Source organism: Triturus cristatus, chromosome 5_1, assembly GCF_964204655.1.
Source record: "Triturus cristatus chromosome 5_1, aTriCri1.1, whole genome shotgun sequence".
In the NCBI taxonomy this organism is placed as follows: domain Eukaryota; kingdom Metazoa; phylum Chordata; class Amphibia; order Caudata; family Salamandridae; genus Triturus; species Triturus cristatus.
Genome location: NC_140587.1, coordinates 41,752,490 through 41,775,815, shown reverse-complemented (window position 1 = coordinate 41,775,815; position 23,326 = coordinate 41,752,490). Strand labels below are relative to the sequence as shown.

General features: G+C 43.9%; 1 protein-coding gene across 2 annotated transcripts in view; it reads right to left on the bottom strand.

The window, feature by feature from the left end:
* Window positions 1-23,326, bottom strand: part of FBXL6 (F-box and leucine rich repeat protein 6) — a 102,847-nt gene that overhangs the window by 60,560 nt on the left and 18,961 nt on the right. For both annotated transcript variants that reach the window (XM_085604335.1, XM_085604334.1), the window contains one exon: window positions 9,474-10,597. In XM_085604335.1, coding sequence (XP_085460461.1) covers window positions 9,474-10,537 — 1,064 coding nt within the window. In that variant the 5' untranslated portion in view covers window positions 10,538-10,597. The remainder of the gene's footprint in view (window positions 1-9,473; window positions 10,598-23,326) is intronic.

Genomic DNA, 23,326 nt, shown 5'->3' with positions numbered 1-23,326 from the left:
TGCCTAGCCATGTTTGAAGGTGGAAGGAGGAAAAGCCACCAAAAATATCTTTAAAAAGGGGTTGGTGTAAAATAGAGTAAAAATTACACTCTCCATAAAAATGTTCTATGCAAAGCACCCTCGCATGTTTTATATAAGAAGATTCCCACCGAGTAGGCAGTTTCGGACAAGGGCATTACCACTTTTTTTTTGTTTCCAAGAGTCCAATCAAAGCTCTGCTTTTTGTCCATTTCAAAAGGTAGGCACCTCAAACTAAACATAGCTGAAGACAAACAACACTCGAAGAAAATGAAAACACATGTGGCATACTTCCATTCCGTCTTTGCTGCAGACCCATCTATCAGGAACACAGCCGAAACGTGATGTGATCAAGATTTTTTCCTCTTCGGCAAGAAATTGATAATATTGAATTTCAATTGCAATTAGTTCCTAGCCCATCCCTACTGTTTTCAAAAACTACCATTGCTCTGTTTTTCCAACCCCCAAACTCTCATCACCCCATCCCCCGCTGCAACGAAAATCCCTACCTTGATCACCTGTCCCTGATCCTCACAGTAATGTCAATAACAGGTTCAAACGATGAACTACAACAGACATGTTTAATCATGCGACAACTGCTTACAATGAGACCCGTGTTTTAATGTAAATCTTTAGACCCCTGTACATAGTACCCCATGATCGTCGTCTCCACAGCTTATTTCAGGGTGGACTGACACTTCCATGGAAGAGGCATTACACAACAATGTAAATTAAATGTACAGATGTTGAAAATGAACAGAGCCATTATGTTCCATTTCACTATCATCAGTTATGGAGAGGGCCTTCACCTACGTCAGTTGCTAAGTATGAAGGACAAGACTTGCTAGAAGTCGCTCTATCCTTTACTAAGAAACTGCGGTTTATCAGACCATGTACCCTGTAGTTAACAAAGTCTGCTCCTCCTGCTAATCACAGCTTCCTCCCCATTTTCTAACCGTGTCACAACAGTGCCAGAAATATCCTATATACTGCACAATTTCTTTACTCACCAATGACCTAAACACAGAAAAGAAGTGTCACTCCTTTGGGGTGAGCTTCACACCTACGAACACACCGTTGGTCAAAGCTTGGCTCAAAGGTGGGAAGTATGTCATTTGAACTACAATAAAAGATAAATAATCAAAAAGTATTGGCAAAGTTAAAAGGTCTGGCGCTGGTCACCAGCCTTCTGGCAAGTCTTGTTTTGTCATGGTTTTTGCAAAACTTTAATGTTTGGGAATATGCTGGACCCTCATCAATAAAAAAAAATAAAACAATTGCTACAGGCAAAAAAGATTTTTTGGTCTTAAAAAATGCAGGGCGAGTCTGCACCAGTGAATCTACACTGAAGGGAACTACTGTGGATGTGTTCCTTGTGAAAGGGCTGCATGGCATAACTCGTAGTGAAGACAGCCAGTGGCTGAAGTGGGTAGATACAATACCCTTTAATGCAGGCTGGAAGAACAAGCATTAGCATAGCCAATAGGTCTCGCTTTTGGGACCTTATAAGTGTTTAGTCATGCAACAGCTGATGTTGTTGCACCAAGGATGTTGTGCTGCATAACTAAATATTTATAAGGTCCCAACAGCGAGACCTATTGGCTATGCCAATGCTTGTTTATTTTGATTGTGAATAGTGTAATCTGAGTTGTTTATGTATGTGCTGTGTATTTTTAGTTTAAAGGTAATTAAGGTCTGTAATAAACTTGATTGACTGACTTGTGCGTGTTAAATGACTTTTAAGTATCTACCCAAACTACAGCAAATTGTGGTGTGCTGGTCTCCCAGTTCCTACAGTCACTACACTGGTTGACAACGGACCTTAACTTTAAATCTAAGGACAGCACTCTTACATCTCATTATGGTTTGAGACCTCTACTCCTGGAGCAGACCCTATCCCACTTGCAACCACTGTAGACCCTCGGATCCTGATGAATATTCAACAGTGGCATCCTCGACGGACTGCGGAGGTATCTGCTCTTATTCAATCCACCCAAAAACAGAATCTGTTGTCTTTGCAAATATAAAAGCTGGAAAAACATCTGTACAGAAGAGATCTGTAAACCAGTGTCCACTTTCATTAAAGCACTCAGCCAATCCCTGTCATGTTTGCGATCTCACCTCACAGTCCCTTGGTGCCATTACGTAAACCGTGCTTCAGGCAAACTTAAATCACATACCAGCTTTGAATCCCTTTTAACCGAGCAAAGCAAAAAACAACTTTAAATATTTCCAAGGACTAGGCCGAAGGTGGAGGAAACACGACATTCCGAAGGAGTGGTTCTGAGAAACACTGAGATGGAGAGGTGATGTGTGAGATGATATACAACACCCTGTTCATCAATAAAGAAGAAACACTTCTAAATTAAGAACATTCACGGGTCAGAGGATGAGTCAAAACAGTAAATGAAGATATCATCATAGCACATACCCTGAGGATGCCATCAATGTTTGCCATGTTAGCTCAGAACCAGGTTAAAAGAAATAAGTTAACGCCTACTGGGCTGATGACGACCTGCCCAAGTCAGAATGTTGGACTGCGAGTGTTCCTTCTCATTCCTTACATGCACACGGGAACATAATTATGATATCACTCGCTTAACAAACTGCCTGGTCAGTAGGAGTCTTAAGCACAAAAACAGCCTCTGCGCCAGGTCTTGGCAGTGGATGCACATCATACGCATCCCTCCTGTGGGAGGCAAAGCCTGTAGGTCTGCCTCCTGTGCATGTCCTGACAGTGTGGAGCATCTACCACCAGTATGGAGAACAAGCATGGGTATAGCCAATAGGTCTCACCCTTGGGACCTTGTAAGTTTTTTGCCAGAGCTATTGGCTCTGGCAATGTCTGTAAGCTATGTTCAAGAGCAGCATGGCTGCTGTATTCATCTGTAGAAAAATGTGTTCAGTCGTTTGGGGTAATTAGACTGGCTTGTCGCACCTAGCATTCATGCTGCAGCGATGGGTGTATTCACAAGCAGCATTCAGTGGTCATGCTGTGTGTGTGGATGCCAATACTGACCTGCAGCATGCAGCGGGAGACCTCCGTGAACAGAAGCATGCAGCGGGAGACCTCCGTGAACAGAAGGGGGTCGGCGCACAACGAAGCACTGAGCTAGCATCAGGGAAGAGAGCTGCGGCGTCAGAGCCCACCTGACAGTGCAGCAGACGTAAATTGAAGCTGGATATGGCTGGAAGAGCCAGGCGGGGATCCAAGGCTGCCGCGTAAGGAAGTGAGTGGGAGCGGGGCAGTCTGTGGCAAAAGCAAAAGTGAAAGCGAGAGCAGTGTGCTCTTTTTCAAAGCACATACTCATGCTTGTGGTGCGCCCCTGCAAGGTGTATGCCGCCACAAGCACGAGTATGTGCTTCGAAAAAGAGCAGAACGACGGCTAAAGGTCTCCTATGCAACGCATGCGCGCTGTGTAGGCGAGACCTAAAAAACTGTCCCACACGGCTCTCTTGAAGTCGAGCCACAGTCAATCTACTTCTACTTCAACTTGTGCTTGAGTTTATCTAACTGCCCCGCAATGTTTGAAACAAACAGACAGACCCAGTCACATTCAAACGTATGTGAGGTAAATTTAAGGAGAAGCAGAAACACAACAACCCTCATCTACCACTTTTCACGGAATGCAGAAAGGCTCCACTGTGGATTATACAGATTTCTGATCTATAACACTGCATGACCTCCGGGTCATAAGTGACAGGGTGGATCCTTAAAAGAAAAGCACCCAAACATTGACCAAAAATCAACAAATAAAAACAAAGGAGACAGTGCTCATATTTATCAACGTTCCTCCACAAAGCAGCCTGGATAGCAGACAATATCCCGTGTTGCGCTCCTGAAGAGGCACATTCAACTTACGAAGGCAGGCCAGAGGTCATTTAATGGATTGGTAAATATGAAATGCAGCCCCTTACTGGACCTTTCCATTTAACACCCTGCTATACTTTGAGCCGCGGTTTGTTCCCACCTAGGTGACACACAGTTTAGTTACTATTAGAAATATCAATTAGACACAGCAATTCACGCCTTCAGACAGCCTGATGAGCTTCAAAATCAAAGCAAACATTACCCAGAACAAAGTGTTCTAGGACTCGCTTCACATGCAGCTGATGCGAAGGGCCCATCACATCCCTTCTTGGTTGACTTATTATTTGTACATACAGAAGAAACACACTCGATACAGGGCAAAGCCAAGAAACAGCAAGTCAAAGGCGGTAACCGTACGTTACCACAAACAAGAAAAGGCTTTCCCAGTAACGGGACAGATCTGTTTTAGATGCACTTCTATTTGCTGCTTGTTCTGAGTGACCAAAGCCCCAATGGTTTTCACACATCAGTTGCCACCATCAGAGTGCTGCTCATAGTACTTTAAAACACACGGGTTGAGAATCTATGCCTTGAAAAGGCTAACTGGATGAAAAACACTTTACTGCGCAAAGAGAGCCATCTTGAATTTCTTTTGCCATACTGATAAATATATCAATAAAAGTAAGATGCCATAAAAATTATGGATTATTAGGTCGAGCCTGGGCAGCGCATGCACAGCTCTGTGAGGCATGCTGTATTGAGGTAGGGGTTTGAAGCTCCGCCCATCTTTTTATTGGCTTCTTTTACTGTCCTTGCAGAATGGTTTCTTTTCCTTCCTGAAAAGGCCTGTTGGTCCCTGCTTGGTACAGCCTTGTCTGCATTTGTAACCTCCCATAAGGACTGGACCATCTATTTGTCTGCTTTATCTTGGATGTGAGAACTATTTTGTTCAACGATTGGCCCATATTACACCCACTACATCGCAGCACGCCGCCCGCTTTTATTTTAATTACTAATGTCGGTCCACTTTCACTATAGCGGCCGCAGTTTCTTTATTTTATTTTAGCAGCGTGTCTGCTTTAAGTATAGCGGCCGCACTTATTTATTTATTTCTATTTTTGTTTACTAGCGCCCATGCGGCGTTTTCAAATTAACTGAGGCTGCATTCTTTCTTTAGACAAGCCGCGTCTAAAGAAGGGTGCGCGGCCGCTATTAAAGTGAAAGTGCGGCATAGGGCGCTTTTACAAAAAAAAGCATTTGTCAACTTGACAAACAGATGCTTTTTTTTGTCAAAGCCCCCGTGCCGTGGTTTTACTTGAATGTCGGCCACGCCCCTTTCTTTACACGCAGCTTGCTTAATCAATCATTCAGGGGGTTTAAGGCGCGATACTCACCAGTGAGGGTCTCAAGGTGGGGGTGGAGGGAGATGCAGCTCCGGATCAGCTGAAGAACCAGGTCTTGAGGCTCCTCCTGAAAGTGTGCAGGGTGGGGGAGCGTCTGGTGTTGACTGGGAGCTTGTTCCAATGCTTTGGCTGTGATGTAGGAGAAGGCTTTTCCAGAAGGGGCGCGGCCTTCATTAACATGAAAGCGCAGCATGGGGCGCTTTGACATAAAAGATATTTGCAATGCAATAGGTCTCGCATTTGCGAGAGTTTAAGCTATTGGCATTTTAAATGCCAATAGCTCAAACTCACGTAAATGTGAGACCTATTGCATTGTAAGTGCTTGTTTTATCACATCACAAGTGCTCAGCATCTGTTCTATCAGTTTACATACATTAACTGTTTTACGGATAATATAAATTAGGACTACCATGTGGTCATAGGTTGACTGTGGGCCATTTGAATTCTACTTTACAAGCACTAGTGACAGGATGTCTGCCAATTGGTGCCCTTCTCTTGCGTAGCTCGAGTCTATTGTATGGTCTGCACTGCATGTGCGCGGCTCCTTGGTTGCTGTTGCTTACCAGTAAATATAAAATATGTAGCCTTACAGTCACTTCTTAGTCAACCCAAAATGGTCATAATTAGACAATCCTGAAACCGGTTTATTGAATGCCGGCTACTCGGTGCTTGGATACTTCCTGAGACAAGAAACAGGGCATGGACCAGATCTCCTTTAGCGCCAGAGACCTCCATGCAAAGAAGAGTTAGTCGTTAAGGCTGAGAATATGCAGAGTTTTCTACAGTTTTCAGGAAATAAATTCCATGGCCAGAAAGATGCACCTGTGGTTTTAAGCTTGCCGCAGTCATCTGCAGAGATCTGAATGTCATGAGTTTGAATGCTGGCAAGGTACATTCAGCCATCCATCCATCCGAGATTAGTAACTTACATCCCTTAAACTGACTAACAGTGCAACCTGCATTAACAGCATTTAAAATTGCCAGAAATGTGGTATGGAGCTATCTATATAAAGATATGCTATTATTATCACTATAATTATAGTGTTTCCCAGAAGATGGAATAATCTGCTGTAATTGTGTATATTTGTATATGCTCCCACTGAGGACTCCGTGTATCAGTATAAGTTCCGAATGAAGTTACCTAGATGGCATTTAGCATTGAAATATGCCAGCTGTGTGGAACGCTTACCTATCAGTACCTCCTGAACTACACTCAGAGCACCCTGAAATGTACTCTAGAGGCAACAAAGAGTTGGACTAGAGCCCTCTTTGCTGATGGAGTGAGGTTTAGTTTGTATCAAGCATCTCAGGTACCAATGACAAGAGGAGTTGATGAGATTAGGAGACATGAAATGGAATGCAGTGATGCCTTGAGGAGGACAGCATCTATGGGGGGGGACACAGCACCAAAAATACAAATACAAAATAAAATCTGAAAACCACCCTATTGCCTAGATACTGAAAGTACCAACAAGTTAGGCCAAGAGTAATCCGTCCAGCATCTGCATTCTTTCCTAGTGCCGTGATGTCCCTCGGGATGATTGATGCGCTTTACAAGCACCAAAAAAAATAAAAAATACAAGCAGTTTGTAAAAAGGATTGGGATAGGGTTGCCCTTTGTTGCTAAAGGGGGTAGAGAGAGAAAATGGGCAGTGGTAGGAGGGAGATGGGACAGGGGTGGCACTAGAAGGAGGATACTGGTCAGGTACACGTTTGAGGAGAGGTTGGAAGCACAGTCACCTACGGATAGGTCTCATTGGGACTGAGTTGTGTGAGGGAATGGTCCAGAAGTGACTTTAGGAGCCCATAAAGACACAGTCTGCAGTGAGGTGATGAGGTTGCTACAGCACCAGCGCCAAGTGTGCTCATTAAAGAAGCGAGGAGCAGCCTGCGTCTCTCCTGAAACTGCAGAATAATAGCTCTTCCCACTTAAGTAGGCGGGCGCATCAGTGTCAAACGGGAGCAGATTGTGGGTTTCACCCACATTTGGTGGGGGTGGTGGAAGTGTGAAGGGAATAGTGGGAGTGAAAGGCTGATTGAAGTACATCATTGAAGGAAGTGCAGAAGGTGACGTCATAGAAGTGGACAAGGCACTGTTGACGGTCCTCAAGAAAGAAAAAGATCGACTCGAGTTAGCTGGTATGAGACGAGGGCATTATTTTGTGGATGTCAGAGACTAACACAATGGGCCTATGGTCAGTTGTAGGATTGATACGGTACCTGCTTCATGTATGCCAATACCCTTGCTGAGAAGAGAACTATCTGACAAAAGAAACAGCTTGCAAGGTTTGCAGATAATGGTTAGTCTTTGGCAAAAGAAGTGGCATTTTAGGCCAGATTATATGAAAAAATGTGGTATGCTGTGAGGGTCTTTAACAGAAAATGTTTGTTAATCAAGACAATGGCTGACAGTGAATCCTGGGTCATACTGTATATAGAAGGAGAACAACAGGGCATATGTTTCTTCATTATGGATCGTGGCCATGCCTCTCTCCCAGTTGTCTGGTCTACTAGTCCACTTATTGGAGAGACCGATGAGCCATGTCGGTTACACACTAGATGGGTTATGAATATTATGTTTTTGTTTTAAAAAGGCAACAAAGCTGGTGAGCATGAGAAGATCTTATACTGGAACAGTAAACTTTAAAGAGCAAACATACTATACAGTATCAGCAAACGAGAAAACCGAATGAGCCCATTCTGCCTTGGATTTTTTGTGTGTGGTTCTATGCACACAACTCACAGGTTGCGTTGTGAAATATCTAGATATATTTATTTAGGTGGGTGGGCACATTAATTGATGTAATGGGTTTATTAAAACACCTCTGCAATTAGATGGTTTGTACAGTTCGAGATGCATGATGTAGGATGCGCCACAATCCATTAGCTATAATGTTCACACCATGATAAAACAAATGGAATTACAAATCTGGAGGAAACAAGCATTTGCAATGCAATCGGACTCGCCTTTGGGACCTTATATGTATTTAGCTATGCAGCACATTAGACTGGGTGCTGAAACCTTTACTGTTCTTTAACATGGAGGGAAAGTAAGCACCAAACTGCGTGACATGCCAGGTATGGGAATACATGGAGAGAAATATTGCCTTTCAGCGGGAAATGGTATAGTCCAAAGCTCTGTTTTTAATATAAAATCAGGGCCTACGGTGGTCATATCACTGAAAATACAAGATTTGAAAAAAATATTATTGTCTACGGGTGCTCGTGGAAGAAAATTTCTATGGACTGGAATCTAGAGAATGACAAAGTGATTCTGTTTTTACAGACCTCTGCTGGTTGTTTTCTATCAAGAAAGTTAAATAGAGGCAGTTGCAAGAATTTCTTTTTTTTAAAGAAAGTCCCTAAGCAGAAAGCAATTCTGGTATTTTACTGACCTCTACTGGTCGTTTTTTATCAAGAAAATTAAATAGAGGCAGTTGAACAGAAAAAAAGTCCCTAAGTGGAAGCAGACAAGTCCTAGGGCTGATCTCTAGAGCCCACAAAGTACATACATATACTAGTATATACTAAAGTATATACTAAAGTATATACAAGAGGTCTCAAATGCTAGACCTAAAAACACTACAAACCCATCCAGATGGTAATATCTACTGAAATCCACCCCAGATCGTGCACACTGCTTCCTACCCCAAATGGTTTGGGCATATTTACAATTTTAACTTGGTTATGGGCACACAGATCTAAACTCTCCTGTTCCTACACTGATTAGCAAGAGAGGCTTGTTTACCGATCCTGTAGCGTAATCAGCTGGGTCCAACTCAGGCACCACACACTTACTACCTTCAACAAGTGACGGGTTATTCCATATTGAAGTCTAGCTAAGGAATTCCAATCAAGACCTCTGCAGTCAATTTTATTCCTTTGTTTCCAGCATTAAACAAATAGAAAGGTCAGTTAAGTATTCTTTAATTTTTTTTATCCAAAACACCCCTGCGCTAGCAAACTAAAGTGGGATTTCAGGAATTCCAGTCCAGTTACAGTAGGTGGGTGTGGGAAGATGGTGGTAACTCCATGTGTAGACTCCTCCTCCGTGAGGCCAGCTGAAGGAGCGGGACTCGTCCTTGACAGTAAGTGTATAGCACTAAATAACATTCTAAATCACCTAAAGACCTAAACAAACTTCAGAGCCTATTTAGTTTAGGAACAATAAACTTGCAGACTCTCAACTCTGGCTACCTGCGGCACTCTTACGGTTACTTACAAGTATAAACAACGCTTACCTGCAGAGAGCGGGCACAGCCCCATCCGACCCAACCAAGAAGTGGAAGATGCGCACTAAGATCTCCACAGGAAGCTGATCTCCCCAACGGCCATCGCGGGGGCGTCTCAGGAGTGGATGCATATGCTCATCATCCTGGTGCACGCTGTGTGTTTGTGTTTCTGTGATACTGGTTCCTGGCTCAACTGTCAGCTTTCTTCTTTTGCGGGGAGGTGTTTTCCCCTTCCCGCCTTGCCGTGGCTTCTTTTTGAGAGTTTTCTTTTTCCTCTTGGAGGCTTTCTTCGTTGGACGGAAATCCAAGATGCGCTCCTCATTATTGGAGATGATAAGCAACATGTCATTGTCCGTCTCCTGGACAAAATATTTTGGGGCTCGCTGCCGGGGGGTCTTACGAGCCTGCTTTTTCTTTTTTGAACCAGGAGAACTTTCAGCAGACTTAGGTTTTGCCTGGTTCTTGCTTGTGCTACCTGCACCTACTTTTCTCTTCCTGGGAAGACACGTTCCATTGCTGGATGAAGGTTCTAAAGTCATTCCATCATGTGATACTGGGTCAGAGGTGTTGTGATCAAAGGCTTCCACTGTTGCGAACTTTGCAGCTACTGAGGTCCCAAATAACTGGGAATCTTCCATTGTTGCTAAGGCGGGTGCTTTTAAGGTCTCCGGGGCCTGAAAGTCTTCCACGGCCACTAACTGTGCAGCTCTTATGGTCTCATGGTCACAAGCTTCTTCCACTGCTGCTGAGTGTCCAGCTTCCGGGGCTCGAGTCTCTACCACTGCAAAGGAATGCCTACGGCCCTGATCTTCCATTGCTACTGACTGCCAAGCTCTGGGGGCCTGAGCTTCTTCCCTTGCAAAGGAATGCCTAGGGCTCTCATCTTCCACAGCTGCTGAGTCACCATCTCTTGTGGACAGAGCTTTGTTCATACATACAGACTCTCCTGCTCTCTGAAGTTGGGCTTTTGCCATCAATGCCAAATCTCCATCTCTCTGTGCACCACAGACATCCTCCTTTGTTGACCTCCCTTCTTCATCTGTTAAGGTCCCAGATTCTTGGGCATCTTCCATTTAAATAACAAAGGCCACAGGTGGTCACCTGCACTGGATCAGATAACCAGCTTCAGTGTTCTACAGGAAAAAGACAAGAATGTGAATCAGTTGTCTCTTTAAGCGCTGCTGCACAGAGTTACAACACAAGTGCTAAACATCGGCATCATTACAATGGAGTCACAAGTTGTGTTGTATACGTCTGGCAGTCTCGTACTTTTTGGATTCTTCCATTCACTTTATGGCTATCCCCTTCTGAAAGAGTGCAAGTAAGAATAACTTCAGTGACAAATGTAGCACAGTGGCTCAGATTTCCCTCTCTGACAGCATTCTGTTTACTCTCCCTGTGTAGCTAGCCAAACCTGTCCTAGTCAGTGGGTGTGTGTGGCAAGGAGAAGAACAGAGTGCTTGCTTGGATAAGCATGTGCACCCTATCCATGGCAGAGTCAGTGCGACCATGAAGATCAAGTCTGTGAATATTGCCATGTCCTCTTGTTATTTATTTTCCAAATGTTGCCTTACGGCCTTATGAGAAAACAGTTAGGGCACAGCCTTGGGACACGTAGCCAGACAGAGCAGGTGCAAACAGATAGCCTTTAAGCCAGCTACCTTTTTCTAGCATGAAACCTATTGTTGATGTGTGATGTTGTATTTTAGGAAAGGGTCATGACCCAATGGGCATCTCTTCTCATGAATCTCAGCAAAGCCTTGTTTTTGGATTTTTATTGAGACAGTGGCTGATCTAAAATTGATTCCGAAGATCTGAGTACGGAACAGGATGGAGTCAACACAGATTGTTAGCACTGGCCAATTCAAAGAAGTAAAGTTAGGATTGGAACCATAAAAAGCAATGTAGGAAGGCACAGCACAACTGGTAACAGAATGTAAGACTTTGCAGGGTAAACAGTGTGTGGATTTGTACAAATTAATCAAATTGAAATGGAGTTTACGGTGGTGGCCATTAGGTACCTTGTGGCTTGTGCTGCCGTGGCAATAAAGCATACTTTGACCTGGGTTTAAGATAAGAACAATGCACAGCAATATCTTTGCTGTTCTGCACACCAGATGGAGCCACAATGGTTAAAAACAGATGCAAACCAGGCCCCACTTACCTCAGATGGCACCAAAAAAAGAAGGAGCACAGGAGATAGAATCAGATGAAGAGGCTGAGTCCACCTTTTTTGGATGCAGCTAAGGCTTTGATTCTGTGGAATGGCTATTTCTTTCGACTGTGATTGATTGAATGGGAAAAGCTATGATTAAATGGATCACACTCCTCTATACTAAGCCCAATGCCACAGTCAAGGTCAAAGGCTTGCTGTCTTTCCCGATACCAATCTGTATCGGTATTATACAGGTCTGCCTATTATCGCCCATACTTTTTGCCTGGTGGTGGAACCCCTTGCTGGTATTTTAAGAGACTATCACCATCAGAGGGGTATCCTGTTTGGTTCCCGTAAAATAGTTCTTTCAATTTATGTGGACGATATTCTCTTAGTTTAACAGCCTAAGCGAAATTATGACCACATTATTGAGGAGATAAATGTGTTTCACAGGAAATCTAGCTTGCACATAATTGGTCAAAGTTGGTAACGCTTCCATTGACAAGATGTATGCCAGACCCTGGTCTACAAGTATCTCTGACATGGTTATTTGAACCAGTGAGACACCAGGTTATTCAATAGTACTGGGACATGACAGCCCTAATCACAGAAAACTATGAGCTGGGTATAAACGTCTTCAGTAAGCTGATCGAACAATGGATCAAACTCTTATTCTCTGTTGGTGTAGAACCACATCAATTAAATTGGCACTACCGAAGTTATTATATTTCAAAATACCCAGACTTTACTAAACCTGGCCTTCTTTTTTTATTTATTTTTTGTGGAGTTTTATATAGCATGAACTTGACCCGAAGTTATCGGGTATCAGAGCGCTTTACATAGCACCAGTTGTGTTACATGAGGACACATTCATTTTTTTTTTGTTAGGCACGGGGAGATTAAGTGATTTGCCCAGAATCACAGGATGTTCAGCGTCATTACCAAGACTCAAATCCGGTTCCCCAGATTCGGGGTCGACTGCCCTAGCCGTTCGGCCAACTCCTCTCTTTGACCAGTTAAGATCACTAATGGCTTGACATGGGCAGGTCGCCAGCCAAGAATACATAGTACTGCCTTATAAAAGGAGTGGCTGTGTGGCCCCCAATTTTGAGGTTTATTACCTTGGTTCAGGCCCAGTTTAAGGGTATCCTACCGCGAGGAAGTCCCTACATGGGCGCTTAAAGGGGATTTGGGCAGCCCCAATGACGCAGTGAAATGTTATACTGATAAAATCCTGCCGCCTTACTGCTGAGATTCATACGGTGGATTGTATAGTTTTGGCGTGGTCCAATTTGGTGAAAGTGATTGGCAGGGAGGTAGTATGTTTGGCAAATCTGCCCCTGGCCAATAAACCCGGGATGCTAATGACAGATGAGGAATTAGACAACTACGTGCCAAAGAACTTAACATCATGGGTGATCTATTTGATAATAAGCAATTTAGACTTTAGTGGAATATTTGGAGGGAGGTATGACACCTCCAAGGACATCTTGGAATACCAGAGACTATGCTGCTTGACAGGAGAGATATATACCTCTATGCCAACTGACCCTATTGAACAGAGCCTACATTATAACGGCCCTGAATCCTGCAAAATTAATTATACACATGTACACCAACTTGGTGACTGAGATCGCTGCTGAAGAGTTATCTTCAAGGTCTAAATGGGAGCAAGATTTGGGGTGCCATATCACTGATGCACAATGGGCGTATTGTCAAAACATCAAAGATATCTCGTTGAATGGTAGATATAGGCTGATCCAGTTGAACAAACGCAAAGGCACAACTTTAATTTTGTTATGCTATATACCGGTGTCTTGTATTCATACCTAAAGTTCTTATGTCTTAAATAACTATCAAACTGGATATTACAATACAAATAGGTCAAAGTTTCTAAAATGCGAGACCTATTGCATTGCAAATGCTCACTGTTTACAAGCGCCCCATGCTGCGCGTTCACATTAATAGATGCCACGCCCCTTTGTTTAGACGATCCGTGTCTTAAGAAAGGGCAGCAGCAGCTATTAAAGTGAAAGCGCAGTATGGGGAGCTTTTACCCCCCAAAAAATAATTTGCTTGTCAAGTTGACAAACAAATGCTTTTTTTTGTAAAAGCGCCCCCTGAAAGCACGCATGGCGTGCTGAATGTTGCAGGAAAGCATGTCGTGCCTGCAGTAGGAGATATTCATTAAAGAAATGGAGCTTACAGACTAAATAAGACGTATTGTGTAACAACTGAAGTAAAAGGGCCAGTCCTCATGACAGGTTACAAATGAAGACAAAGCGGTACTAAGGAAGGGCTAACAAGCCTATTAACGAATCAGAAGGCAGCATCTACAAAGGACAATGCAACAAGCCATGGACAAATATGGGCGGAGAGTGGGCGGGACTTCAAGTCCATACTCCAATACAACATGCCTTGCAGAGCAGCGCATGTGCTGCCCAGGCTCGAACTAAAAACAAAGGTTAAAAGGACGTTCTAGTTAGGCTCAGATTTCATTCATACAAAACCATTGAAATTCAGCAGTTATAGTTACCTGGGCTAACTATAACTTACGCCCTACGTAATGCACTGCTTATGACCTCACATATTACATCACTCATGACATGGCCAGTGACATCACTGATGACATCCTCCAGTGAAAGTAAGTGTTTTTAAGAGTTTATGGGTGTTAAAGATATATACTAACCTACTACAAAAGTTAGATTGCTATACTAATTGTACTACTAGTAAGTGATATTATCTCTAACGTGTGATGTGAGTGCCTGTATGGGTGTGTGAATGCATGCATGAGTGACTGTATGGGTGAGTGGATTTCTGAGTAGGTCTTTAGGTGTGGGAGTGGTTGTGTTAATGGTTGTTTGGATGCGTGAGTGGTGGTGTGAGTGGCTCTATGGGTGGGTAAGTGGGTGTGTAGTGACTGTATGAGTGACTGAGTGGGTGTCTGAATGGCTTTATGTGAGTGACTCGGTGTGTAAGTGGCTGTATGGGTAAGTGAGTGGCTGTTTGAGTGAGTGTTTGGTTAGGTGAGTTGATGTGGGAGCGGCTGTATTGGAGAAGAAGTGTCTGTGTGAATGACTGCATGGGTGAGTGTGCGGATGTGTAAGTGCTTGTATGGATGTGGGAATGGGTATGTAAGTAATTATGAGGGTGTGGGAGTGCTTTTAAGGGTGAGTGAGTGGCTGTGTTGAGGTCTGTATGGGTGAGTAAGTAGGTGTGTGAGTGACTGTGTAGGTAAATAAAAGGGTGTGTGAGTAGCTCAATGGGTGACGGACTGGTTGTATGCGTGGCTGTATGGGTGAGTGGGTGTGTGACGCAAGGTAGAGTGGTGCAGTGTAGAGTGGCTCAGAGCAGAGTGGCATAGAGTGCAGTGACAGAGCTTAATGATGTAGAGTGGTTTAGCGTATAGTGGTTTAGAGTGCAGTAGGGCAGATTAGAGTGGCATTGAGTTCAGTGGTGGAGAGTGCAGTCTTGCAGTGTCATAGAGTGCAGTGGCATATAGAGTGGTGCAAAGAGCATTGGTGTGGAGAACATTGATGTAGAGTAGAATAGAGTGGCTTAGCCTGATGTGGTTTAGCGTGCAGTGGTGCATTATGCAGTGGTGTAGTATGCAGTGGTGCAGACGGTTGCAGGGTGGAGTAAAGTTGCATAGAGTGCAGTAGTGCAGAGTAGTTGGTGTAGAGTGCATTGGTTTTGAGGGTTTAGTGCATTGGCGTAGAATACAGTGGTTTAGAGCATAGTGGTGTAGAGGGCAGTGGCGTAGAGTGGTGCAGTGTAGACTGCAGTGTTGCAGAGTAGACTGTCGTAGAGTACAGTGTATTGTAGAGTGCATTGGCATAGAGTGGTGCAGAGTCGAGTGGCATAGAGTACAGTGGTGCAGAGTAGAATAGAGTGGCATAGAGTGCAGTGAGAGAGTACAATGGCGCAGAGTGCAGTGGCATAAAGTGTTGCAGAGTATAGTATAGTGCCACAGAGAGCAGTGGTGCAGAGTAGAGTGCAGTGGTGCAGAGTGCATTGGTTTGAGTAAAGTGGTGTAGTGCAGTGGTGCAGAGTAGATTGGCGTAGAGTGCATTGGATTTGAGAAAAGTGGTGTCGAGTGCATTGGCGTGGAGTGGCGATGAGTAGAATGAGTGGTGCAGAGCGAAGTGGAGCTGAGTGCAATGGCATTGAGTGCAGTGGCGCAGAGTAGATTATTTCTGGGTATAGTGGAGTGGTGCACGGTAGAATAGAGTGACGTAGAGTGCACTGGCGTAGAAAGCAGTGGCATAGAGTGCAGTGTTGCAGAGTAGAGTGGCAGAGAGCGGAGTTGCGCAGAGTGTAGTGGCGTAGAAAGCAGTGGTAAAGAGTAGAGTAGTGTGAGGTAAAGTGCATTGCCGCAAGTGGAGTAGAGTGGAGCGGTGAAGAGTAGAGTGCAGTGACGCAGTGTGGAGTGTAGTGGGGTAGGGTGGAGTTGTGAAGAGTAGGGTAGAGCGGTGAAGAGAAGGGTGGAGTGGTGAAGAGTAGAGTGAAGTGGTCTAGAGTGGAAAATGAATGGTGTGGTAGCACACTGCATTACAAGCAACACATCTTCAATTGAAATGACCATTACATTTGCACAGACATACAGTTTTACTGCCAAAGGTATACAGCACACAAACAAAACAATGTGTGGAAATGTCGTCACATAGTGTATTGATTTCACCGTATTAAAATATTTGTTTCCCCAACACTTCAGAATTACCAAAAAATGTGCTTTGTTTGAGCTTTTCTACTTCTGATAGGTTCTGAAATATCTTCAAAGTTCATTTACAGAAGCTGGAAAACACATAACATCGTTCAGCCCACCTCAATCACACCCCCTGTAGTCAGCATGATTGTCACATGAATCCTCTCACTCTGAAATCAGACAAAAAAAAGCATACACCAAGATCCCTGGAAGACAGGGCCTGACATTTGATCTCCGTCTTTGAATGCTCAACAAATGTGATAAGATAAGAATAAGACTTATAGGCCTGTTTACAGAAATCCATTACTGGTGGAAGAATACAGTACATAGGGTTTGGGCAAGGGAAGAGACAAACTCCATCTGGACAGCCTAAAACAAATAGAGCCAGCAAATAGAAAGCATGCAAATGTGAGTTACAAACCACAAAGTCAATGAAGAGCAATGGAGGAAAGGCATTCCCAGGTAAGAGTCAGAACATCCCCAATATGTCGTTAGCAAACCAGATAGCTGGGCTGTCTGGTAGTCTTCCACCTGAAAATGAAAGGCCTTCCCCTTCTCTGAGCCTTTAATGGCCCCAGAGACCCTATCCCCTGGAGCCGGCTCAGATACTGTGTCCTGAGGAGCCCACCCCCGGGGCACAGTCATTTCCCTGCCAGCACCTGTGTGTTTGCTACAAGTCTGACAGGATCATTTTTTAAACTCCTGCCAAACAGGAGCAAACACCAAGTCTTTTTCCAGTGGGTGGGAGCTTTAAATAAAAATGCTCCCGTTGGCTGGGAGCAGACTTGAGATCTGTTTCCCTGCCTGCACTTATGTGGGCAGGCAAACAATTCGACTGATTGCTCCCGCCCGGAGGGAGAAGCATAAATCGCTTCTCCCTCTGGGTGGGAGCAATGCAGTATACGGGGAGCCAGCTGGGGAAGTGGGGTCCCCTACCCCGCGATCTCTAACATTGTGCATAGTGAGTGCCCTAGGTGGGCGCTCACCTTTAAATAATGCGGGCCCCGGGGAATGTCGTCCTTGGTGCCAAAATAGGCCGGGGGGGGGGGGGGGGTGTCTATGTACCCCCTTCAGGTTTAAAATAAATAAGGCCCTGGGAATGGGGTCCCAGAGCCTAATAAGGTTTGGGGAGGGTGCCACGTGGCTCCCCTCCCCTTTAAAATACATATGGCCCTGGGGCATGGGGTCTCCAGGGCCTAATGAGCCACGTGGCCCCCCTTCCCAATACAAAAAAGAAAACGGCCCAAAAAGTAGTCCCCAGGGTGGATCATGCGGCTCTCCTCCCCCTTAAAAAAATACGACCCTGTTGGATGTTGTCAGCATGGCCTAATGAGGCTCGAGGAGGGGACACACACAGCGCGCCTCCCCCTTTTTATTATATTTGGCCCAAGGGGATGGGGCCCCGGGGCTTAGCAAGGCTCAGGGAGGGAGGCTGCATGCCCCCCTCCCTTTAGGTTTTGGCCATTGGGGATGAGGTCCCTAGGGGGCAAGAAGACTTGGAGAAGGTGGCCGAGCGACCCCCTCTAACTTTTTATTGTAGGTTTCCAGTGCCTATTAATGTTTGGTAGGGGAGCAGCACCCCCTTCCCTTGTTTAATTGTATTTAGCCCTGGGGGATGGAGTCCCTGGATCCAATTAAGGGTTGAAGAGGGGGCTGCTCGCCCCACTCCCCTTAATATACATGTTTTGGCCCCAGCGCATGGAATCCCGAGGCCCGAATGCCAATCCCACACTGCGCAAAGCAAAGGCTGTGTGTAGCAGGGGGTTGGCTTATGTATGGTTATAAAATATTACTTTGCAGAAACAAAACCCTAGAAATTCACTGTAACGTATGGTTAAGTGCAATAAAAAAATCTGCTTTCGTTTTTTAAAAAGACCTTATAAATTCTACGGAAAAATGATGGTTAGAGTAACGTTATAGTTAAGTGAATAGGTCAGTGGGAACATTAATATTTTGAAGTAAAAAAAATACAGATATTCCCCCAACTAAAACATATGCCCCCTTCCACTGCTTATGACCTCACATACTACATCATTCATGCCATGTTCTATGACATCACTGATTACATTATCCAAGCTTCTTTCTTCACACATTACCCTATAAACTAGTATGTCATTTGAGGCCTGAAAGTAAGCACGATGTAGCTCAAAATATTATGAAGCATCATTAATGCCACCACAGATACACCTCCCTTAGATGTAGCAAGCATTTGTTATGTGCAACTTTGACCCTATGCCATTCACTTCACGGGTAGCCCAGTTCACATTCTTCAAGATGCTCACCGCCTGCTAAAGTATTAATGCCCTACTACGGACAGCTTTTCTATGTATCAAACCCCTCACAATCACCGACCCGACATGGAGAAATGAAGTTGATATGAGCAGAAAAGTATGTACTGTTAACAGTGTTTACTCTATGGAGAGACTTTACTCTGCACCACAATGTTTGTAGGTGAAACTTTCATGAGAAATATAGCACAGAGTATTAAAAAAGAATCTATTTAGAACAGTGTACACTCAAAATAGACACTATTCTCTTACAACAACAAAGGTCTAAAGGTGCTAAAGATCAGACTACCTGCAGCCTTCATACTGTGGTGAAAATTTTACCGATAGCCCATCTTTTGAAGCTAAACAAACACATGTACATGGGTTACTACTTATTGCACACAATCTTCTATGTTCTGTTGAAATTGACACGCTACGACAATTCTGTCTAATAACTCTAAGCTGCTTACAATACTAAGTATCTACTACGTCTTTGCCCTGTTGGAAACTTTTTCTGCAGAACCAAAACACTTGTGTGGAACATAATGAACACAAGTCGTCAACTTTCCCCTGCACACGGAGTTGCTCATCAGTACAAAGATTTATAACCGGTTCAATACCTCCACACACCTATGATGCAACAGAAGCACATGCATTTTGTAAACACACCCATTAGCTGGACACAGGCTGTGCAAAATTAGGTAGAAAAGTAATATGGTAGTCACCAGCCACCATAAAATCTATAAAACTAACATAATTATTGGATGATGTCATGGAGCATGTCACGAGCGATGTCATAAAAACTGAGGTCATAAGCAGTGCATGGCGGGATCGCAAGTTATATTTAACTTTCCAAACTATAACTGGTGAATTCCTATGCATTTTCGAGTTCAAAACATTATTGTTGTCACTGACAATTTCACCTAACTATAACGTTACTTTAACCTTTGTTTTTTTCAGTAGAAAAATATATATGTGTGTATATAGGTATGTATCAGGGGTGCGGAATTTAAATAGCCTGACATCTAGGACATATTGTTTTGGATCAAAGACTGTCCAAACTTGTATTAAGGGTTCATTAATGGAAGGCTCTTATTATTAGAGTGACTGCTTAAAGGAAATGTACACTTGGACTGCACTACTGACAGTGGTTCCAGTATATAAATGTGTATACACGTTTGCAAAGTTTAACAATACAAGGCTACGTAAAACGTTCTCAGAATGCTTTCCGATTAGCTACAAATATTTGCAGAAGCTGAAAAACATACATGGCGATTCTTTGCTTACAAAATAAAATGTTCACAAAAAAATGCAACTAGGAAATAAATATTTTGCTAAACTACTGTAAAGTTTCAGGAACCATGTATTTGAAGCATCATTTATAAAAATATGCTAGTATTTCCAAAAATATTCATAAAGGAAAATCGCTGTGTAACTAGAGCACTGCACCTGGTGCAGCTTTTCATGCATAAGGTGAACTTTGAATTATTAACGCTAAAATTGCTGCTACTGAAGGGAATCTTTTTTTAAATGTTTATAACTGCTTGGGGGGAACCTCGTCTATTTGCTGCTAATTTTTCCAAGGGAATTTTAAATATAACTGTTTGGGGCAATTTAAAAAAAATGTTACTTGCTGACACTGTGTGAATTTCTTTGCTGCTATTCTTTGTATGCTAGTGTATGTGGAGTGTGTTAAACTCCTCTAAACACAACTCTTTAGCGGGACTCGATTCGTCCCTGGCGGCCATTTTGGGCTTTCCTCGCGCTGATTGAGGTCAGTGCTCCACTCGTTGCACGCCGCCCGACCACTGCCTTTATTTAAAGGTCATGGTCCGGACGCACAGCCGGGGCGCCGATGGGGCGCCAAAGGCAAGACCGTCTGCGACAGTCCGAGACCGACCGGGACCACGAATTATGCCCAAACTGTAACTCCCGATACACATCTAATTCAATTCTCTCCTGAACAACTGCTGAGCTTACGCGGTAAGACCTGCACTGATTGTAATATACTCTGTCCCTTAGAAGATAACACCTCTTGCTCATGTTGCAATTATAGTTTTTGCACCCACTTCTCGAATGCATTTAACAGTTCCATTATAGATGGCACTTGTTCCCAGCGAAATTATGTTTTTTCCTCAAATAAAATATAATTTTTGGAATATTAATTGTCGTTCACTCCCAAAACATAAGGAGGACATTTTTAATTTGTTGCGTAGTGAAGAACCTGATGCAATTTTCTTAACAGAAACATGGCTACACAGAAGCTCAGGACCCGACGTGGCTATTGCTTTACCTGACAGTTATGCCATAGTCAGAAAAGATAGAATCTCTAGGAAAGGAGGAGGCATCGCGACAATTTTTAAAAAATGTTATGCGTGCAAATTTGAGGATTTTCCTCTTGTTGATTGTGAGGCTGCTCTTTTTAAACTTACTCTGACTGCCCAGTTTACCCTGTCTGGGGTATTGATCTATCGAGCCCCAGGACCGGTTGGTCCCTGGGCGTCTTTTCTCCCAGATTTGATAGCTCCTCATTTACTCAAAATGGCTAACTTTACAGTCTTGTGTGATTTAAATCTTCATTTTGATAATAATTAATGTACTATGAGCAGGGAATTGATTGCGAACTTCTCTGCAATTAATTTACTACTTTGTAATAGTGGCCCAACACACACAGCTGGCCACTTATTGGATCCCATTTTCTCCAACTTGTCTCATATTAACTGCCCACCTGCTCTTCCCTTATGCTGGTCAGATCACTTCGCTGTCAAGTTTCAATATACAGCCCCATTAAATTTGGTTTTACCGATACCTGGTACACATGCCCAGTCCAGAAACTGGGGAAAATTGGACATAAAAAAAGTGTAATCAAACCCGGTCCAATAATGCCCCTAGCTGTGATCTTCTATCACTATCATCTTTGGAAATTATTTATAATTGGATTTCTAAGGCAACCAACGATTGTCTTCCACTCTCTGTGAAAAAATTTAATAATCATCGTCCCCTGCTCCTTGGTTTACAAAGCAATTAAAAATTGAAAAAAATAGATGCAAGGCCATGGAAAGATACTGGAGGAAGAATTTGCTCCCCCCGAATCTAAACTCATATATAAAACTGCGCTAAAAAATACCAAGCTTTATGTAAAATAGCTCGAGCAGAGCATGTTTCCTCTACTATTTCGAGGGCTCAGAATTGCTCTCGCACTCTGTTTTCTATGGTTAAGAAATTAGCAGGTTTGGACGTGCAGCCTAGCTCTCCTGTCTTGGATGAATTGCAATGCAACCCTCTTGCTAACTTCTTTATAAATAAAGTGGAGCAAATATATCTGACACTAGATGGAACTAGTTCAATGGCACCTACTCAGTCCACTTTCTTTCCTGAGCCCACTGTTGTTGCCGAACCTCTTATAAATCTAGAGAAGTGGGCGTCTCTTAATATTCGCTCTAGCCAGCATTAAATAGGGCTCTCCCTGTGACCCTCTTCCGGCTTCTGTACTCCTGCAATTTGAACAGCCATCTCTGTGAATTGTTAAGCAACTACTTAATGCCTCGCTTCAAGAGGCCATGATGCCACCTGATTGGAAACATGCCATGGTCCTCCCTCTGTTGAAAAAGGCAAATGCTGATCCCACCCAGCCAGCTAACTTTAGGCCCATCTCTTTACTTCCTGTGTTTTCCAAATTTTGGAAAAGCACGTAAACTCACAACTGACCTCGCTTGTTGAATCTTCTAACTTTTTACATTCTTCTCAGTCTGGCTTCAGAGCGGGTTTCTCAACTGAGACAACCCTTCTTGGCGTTACGACAACGTTTGGATGCAGGGAACACAGTGGCCCTTATATTGTTAGACCTAAGTGCCGCATTTGATACGGTTTCTCATACCGTATTAATTGAATCCTTACATTCTCTGGGCATTTCAGGATCTACACTTGGTTGGTTGTCCTCTTTTTAGGTCTCGCCTGGCGAAGACTGCGCAGACATGCGCAGTCTCGCTGGCGAGATTTAATGATTTAGAGGAGATTTCTCTAGTGGGCTTTAAGCCCCACCCCTCTTTTTCATTGGCTGGCGTCACGGTTTATGCTAAACGGTGGCCAGCCATTGGAAAAGAGCGTCTAGTGACGTACACTTTTCTCTTATAGAGCCGTCCCAGTTGGACTGGCTCGGTTCCTTTAAGTTTGTGGCAAAAGCTTTTCTTATCTTTATGGGGCCATGTGTTTCAAACATATGGCCCTATAAAGACAAGAAAAGCTTTCGTAAAGGACGAAAGTGAAAGCGGACTGGGGAGCAGTGGGGGCTCTGCAGGCACCTGTGCGGGAGGGAGGGCGGGTCATCGGAGGGACAGATCACTTGTTTTCGTCAGAGGGTGGTCTTTCTTCTTGTTGAAATATCTTCCGGTTCCCTAACCAGCACAGAGACAACGGAACTCGTACCCATATGACTCTCTGACGTAAAAGACAACCCGGTGACAGAAAATAGGGACACATTGACACTAAAAATGTACCCTGTGAAATAGTCGTCCATGACAAAAGCTATTTATTCCTTCTTCATCCTTCGCTGGTTCTCGCGCACAAAGGGGAACAAATGGAAAAGAAGCTTCGCGGCTGTGAGAGGAAGCGCAGGGACGCTGCTAACGCGCGCGCCAGGTGGGCCGTCCATCCTCGCCTGCCTCGTCCTGGATTTGCCTCGTGGGCGTAAAGTGACGCACCGTGTATTTATAGCTCAATGCCAATATTCCAGCTG